This window comes from Physeter macrocephalus, chromosome 11, assembly GCF_002837175.3.
Source record: "Physeter macrocephalus isolate SW-GA chromosome 11, ASM283717v5, whole genome shotgun sequence".
NCBI lineage: Eukaryota > Metazoa > Chordata > Mammalia > Artiodactyla > Physeteridae > Physeter > Physeter macrocephalus.
The window spans coordinates 37,168,560-37,173,709 of NC_041224.1; the positions used below are offsets into that span (position 1 = coordinate 37,168,560).

The window sequence follows — 5,150 nt, forward strand, 5'->3', positions numbered from 1 at the left end:
ATGACATAAATCACAGCAAGATCCTTTTTGACCCACCTCCTAGAGAAATGGAAATAAAAACAAAAATAAATAAATGGGACCTAATGAAACTTAAAAGCTTTTGCACAGCAAAGGAAACCATGAACAAGACCAAAAGACAACCCTCAGAATGGGAGAAACTATTTTCAAATGAAACAACTGACAAAGGATTAATCTCCACAATTTACCAGCACCACTTATTGAAGAGACTTTTCTCCATTGTGTATTCTTTTCTCCATTGTATATTTTCTCCATTGTATATTCTTGCCTCCTTTGTCATAGATTAATTGACCATAGGTGCGTGGGTTTATTTCTGGGCTTTCTATCTTATTTCATTGATCTATATTTCTGCTTTTGTGCCAGTACCATACTGTTTTGATGACTGTAGCTTTGTAGTATAGTCTGAAATCAGGGAGCCTGATTTTTCGACCACCGTTTTTCTTTCGCAAGATTGTTCTTGCTATTTGGGGTCATTTGTGTTTCCATACAAATTTAAAAATTTTTTTGTTCTAGTTCTGTGAAAAATGCCATTGGTAGTTTGATGGGGATTGCATTGAATCTGTAGATTGTCTTGGGTAGTATAGTCATTTTCACAATGTTGATTCTTCCAATCCAAGAACAGGGTATATCTCTCCATCTGTTTGTATGGTTTTCTGCCTCCATATCTCTATTGTTCAGGCAAAGGTAGTTTGGGTAAACATGTGGGTACTGGAAACCACATCACTGGCTGTATAGAGCACGCTGACATTATACAGGAGGGAGTGAAAGTCGTGCACACAACCTGGCCTCTGAAATGTTCTCATCCATCTCACAGCCGTCCCCAGGCTCTGCAGGCCACTGGAAGCCCATGGTTCCCTGTCACTCCAATACCATATCTGTCCCCATAACCAGCCCCTCCCCATACTGTCTTACTCCTGCTTCAGATAAGAGATAAATCAACCCCTAGAAATTTTATATAGTTAGGCCTCCAATTCCAGAATAAGTATTTTCTAGAAAAGAGGACCAGAAATAAAGTTCCATACAGGGATTTTCAGATTTCAGCACTTTTGTTTCCTGTTCACTCTTGTTGTAAATCTCAGTGCCTTAAACAGTGGGCTGAGGGTGGGTGTGTAAGACATCTCGGGAGAAGGCCAAGAAGAGGCCCCTGCCCCGGACTGCCTCAGGGGGGAATCGGTAGCCTCAGCTCCCCAGAGCTGGGCCTTGTCAAAATGAACAGAGCTGTACCTCAAAGTGGTGAGGACAGGTTTTCATTAGAAGTAGAATGTGGCAGTTGGGAGGAGAGTCGAACGTGTGCTTGAACTTGACTTCAGTTTGCACAGAGGTGACCAGGCGTGTTAAAGGAAGGATGAGGGAGTGGGGGTGGGGGGGAGTGGGGCCTCAGTAGAGTCAGGGAAGTGGAAGATCACAATGGGTTAGCAGGGTCCATGCGAAGATGCCCACTGTCTGTGCCAGCTGCTGGCAGTCACCGGAGACAGGCTCCCCTCTCACAGAGGCTGGGACACGGGCCCTCTCCCGAGGCTGGAAAAAGCAGCCAGTTCTCCTGGTGGCCTTGGGCTTTCTCAGGCAGGCACTTTTGGGGGGATCAAGTCCTGTAGGGATGTTGCCTTGAGCTGTTAGAGCATGTTTGTGTGTTCAGGCCTTTATAGGCCATGGTTGAGGCCTTGTGGGGAAGAGGGCTCGGGGGAGCCTGGGCAGAGTTTGACCAGGAGAGAGCCTGCCCACCAGCCTCCCTCCGGCCTCCCTTCTGTCTGGCGCCGCCCCTGCTCCCCTCCCATCCCCCTCAGGTCCAGGATGCGACGAGGCGGAGTGGTCCTCTCCCTGAGCACATGCCCAGCTCTGATGGCCAGGGTCCACCCGGCACCCAAGGCTGGGGACCTCAGAACCCGCAATGGGCAGGGGCACCTGGGGTGAACTTTGACCTTTTTTTTTTAACCTTTGTTTTACCTTTTAACAGTTTTACCTTTTCCCTCGTTACCTTTTAAAACTTGGCCTCAAGGGCTTCCCTGGTGGTGCAGTGGTTGAGAGTCCGCCTGCCGATGCAGGGGACATGAGTTCGTGCCCCGGTCCGGGAAGATCCCACATGCCGCGAAGCGGCTGGGCCCGTGAGCCATGGCCGCGGAGCCAGCGCGTCCAGAGCCTGTGCTCCGTAATGGGAGAGGCCACAACAGTGAGAGGCCCGCGTACCGCAAAAAAAAAAACAAAAAAACAAAAACCAAAAAAAAACTTGGCCTCAAGAATCATAACCCTTCTTTTCCAGTTTCTTGGGACCAGAAATAAACGTTGCCAATGACATGACCGTGGAGATTTCAGTGGCCAGAGACCCACGGCCGCTCACCTTGGTCTGGCTCACGCCTCTCTACCAACAGCGGCCCTGACACTGGTGGGCAGCGCGCCCTGTGGACCTCCAGGGTTGGTTGTGGGGTCAGGTGTGGGCTGCACCATCTCCCGGAGTGTTGTATGGGGGTGTTGTTATGGCTCCTTTAGCCGGGCTTCAGCCCTAGAGCCTGGAGACATCTCTAAAAGCGTGAGCATCTCTAAAGGCAGCTTTCGCAGCCCCTCCTGCCATCGGTGGGTGGCCGTGGAGGGGGACAGTGGTTTATGCGGACACCGCCCTCCACCCCCTGCCTCCAGCCCTGCCCCCGAGGCCCGTGCGCAGATTTGGAGAATCGCTAACGAGCAAGCCTGGACACACGAGGTCCCCCCCCACTCACTCAAGTGTGTAGTGATTCAGATACATAAATCATAAATTATTTGAGAAGACTGAATGAAAAGAGCAAAGATGAGGCATAAAATAGGTAAAGGATAAACTATCTAGAGGTTTAAAATAAATGAAAATTTGGCCATGGACGATGCCCTTGACCTATGGCTGTCCCTCTTTTAGTTCACTTTTCCAGAAGCCCAAGGCTGTGAACAGCTGGGTGCGTGTGTGACAGCCCAACCAGGACTGGAGATGGGTGGGGACAACTGTGTGCATGTGCAGTGCAGTGATTTCTCTCTCATTTCTGCAGCCAGGCCAGGGCAGGTCCACTTCAAGCTGCAGGTCAGGCTCAGGTGTGCTCTGTGGCTCTCCTCCTGGGGTCCAGGCTTTTAAAAACACTTGAACTGCATTTTTTCTTTCCATAGTTTTTAATTTTCCCAGGCGTTTTTATTCATTCAGCCCTTATTGAAGGCCCACACCTCCTGGGCATTGTGAACATTGTAATGGTTAAGATGTGGCAGCTGCCCTTTGGGGCACACAGACACGAGTCACTGCTGCTGAAAAAGTGAGTCTCCAGCAGGGGAGAAGCAAGCAGCTCCCGAGAGGGAAACCAGACAAGGCCTCAGGGATGGCGCTGGAGTTGGGTCTTGACGGATGAGTAGGAGTTTGCTAGGCCATGAAGGGAGACAGGAGCTGCTGACCGTGGGAACAGAATGTGTGTTATCACAGACATATGATAATGTCTCCATGCTCAACTTCATGTAATTTTCTGTAACGTTATAGCTTAGGTTTCTTCAAATTTATTTTTTTATTAATTGCTTTTAAAATACAAATTTTAAACAATTCCTAATAGTGTTTCTGATGTCTTTTGTCTATTAAAAAAATCGTCTTGGCTTTATTATTTAAAGAAAACGAGATGAGATGCTTGTCACATGGTGTTCTTAAGCGTGTGTGTAGCTCAAGCACATGCCCGGTTTTAACTGTGAGCTCTGTGTACCCCTGTCTAGATTAAGTTCGACAGCGTCGAGGTGTGTGTCTGCTGTGAGATGCAGCATCAGTCGTCGGGCTGCAGCAACCTCGGAGAGACACTGAAGCTGAACCCGCTGAGGGAGGACTGCAACACCGTGCGGCTGACCTTGAAGGTGACCCAGGCTCCTCTGCTTCCGCCTCCCATCCCATCCTTGCGACGTCTTGACATCTCGTAGGAAGGTTTTATTAACTGCGTTCCTTTCGATTCTTAGTTCATCCAGCTGGGTCACATGCAACAGGGAGTATCTTTCCAGAGAGCGTTTTAAACCATTAGAGATTTCCACTTTAAAGGTTTCACTTTCTGGGTTTTCCATTTCCACCATTTCACTCTCTGACTCCCACGTCTGTGAAGCAGGGCTGAATGGTTGAAAGAGGTTGTTGCAGATGTGGATGTGATGCATGCTACTGCTTTTCCAACATTTTTTAAAATTTTATTTATTTTTGGCTGCGCTGGGTCTTTGTTGCTGCATACGGGCTTTCTCTAGTTGCTGTGAGTGGGGGCTACTCTTTGTTGCGGTTCATGAGCTTCTCACTGTGGTGGCTTCTCTTGTTGCGGAGCTCGGGCTCTAGGTGCATGGGGTTCAGTAGTTGTGGCTCACGGGCTCAGTAGCTGTGGTGCGTGGGGTCTAGAGCTCAGGCTCAGTAGTTGTACCGCCTGGGCTTAGTTGCTCCGCGGCATCTGGGATCTTCCCGGACCAGGGCTCGAACCTGTGTCCCCTGCACTGGCAGGCGGATGCTCGACCACTGTGCCACCGGGGAAGTCCCTCCAACATTTTTTTAATTGCAGTATAGTTGATTTACAATGTTGTGTTAATTATTGCTGTACAGCAAAGGGACTCAGTTATACATACATTCTTTTTTTATATTCTTTTCCATTATGGTTTATCCCAGGAAATTGGATATAGTTCTCTGTGCTATACAGTAGGACCTTGTTGTTTATCCATCCTATATATAATATATAGGATATCCATCCTATATATAAGGATTGGGAGTTTAGGGTTAGCCTCTGATAACCCCAAACTCCCAATCCTCCCTCTCCCACCTCCCTCCCTCTAGGCAAGCACCAGTCTGTTCTCTATGCCTGTGAGTCTGTTTCTGTTTTGTAGATAGGTTCATCTGTGTCATATTTTAGATTCCACATATAAGTGATATCATATGATATTTGTCTTTCTGACTTATTTTACTTAGTATGATAATCTCTAGGTCCATCCATGTTGCTGCAAATGGCATTATTTTGTTCTTTTTTATGGCTGAGCCAACATTTTTGCTATTACATCATCAGGGAACAGATGGGTACTTATTTTGCCTTTTTAAAGATATTTGGAGCAAGAAATTTTATGTTTGTTTTGTTTTGTTTTGTTTTTGCGGTACGCGGGCCTCTCACTGTTGTGGCCTCTCCCGTTGC

General features: G+C 47.8%; 1 protein-coding gene across 1 annotated transcript in view; it reads left to right on the top strand.

The window, feature by feature from the left end:
- The window catches only part of ENTREP2 (endosomal transmembrane epsin interactor 2), a 426,858-nt gene that overhangs the window by 354,952 nt on the left and 66,756 nt on the right, over nucleotides 1-5,150 (top strand). The window contains exon 4 of the mRNA XM_024129669.3: nucleotides 3,724-3,858. Coding sequence (XP_023985437.1) covers nucleotides 3,724-3,858 — 135 coding nt within the window. The remainder of the gene's footprint in view (nucleotides 1-3,723; nucleotides 3,859-5,150) is intronic.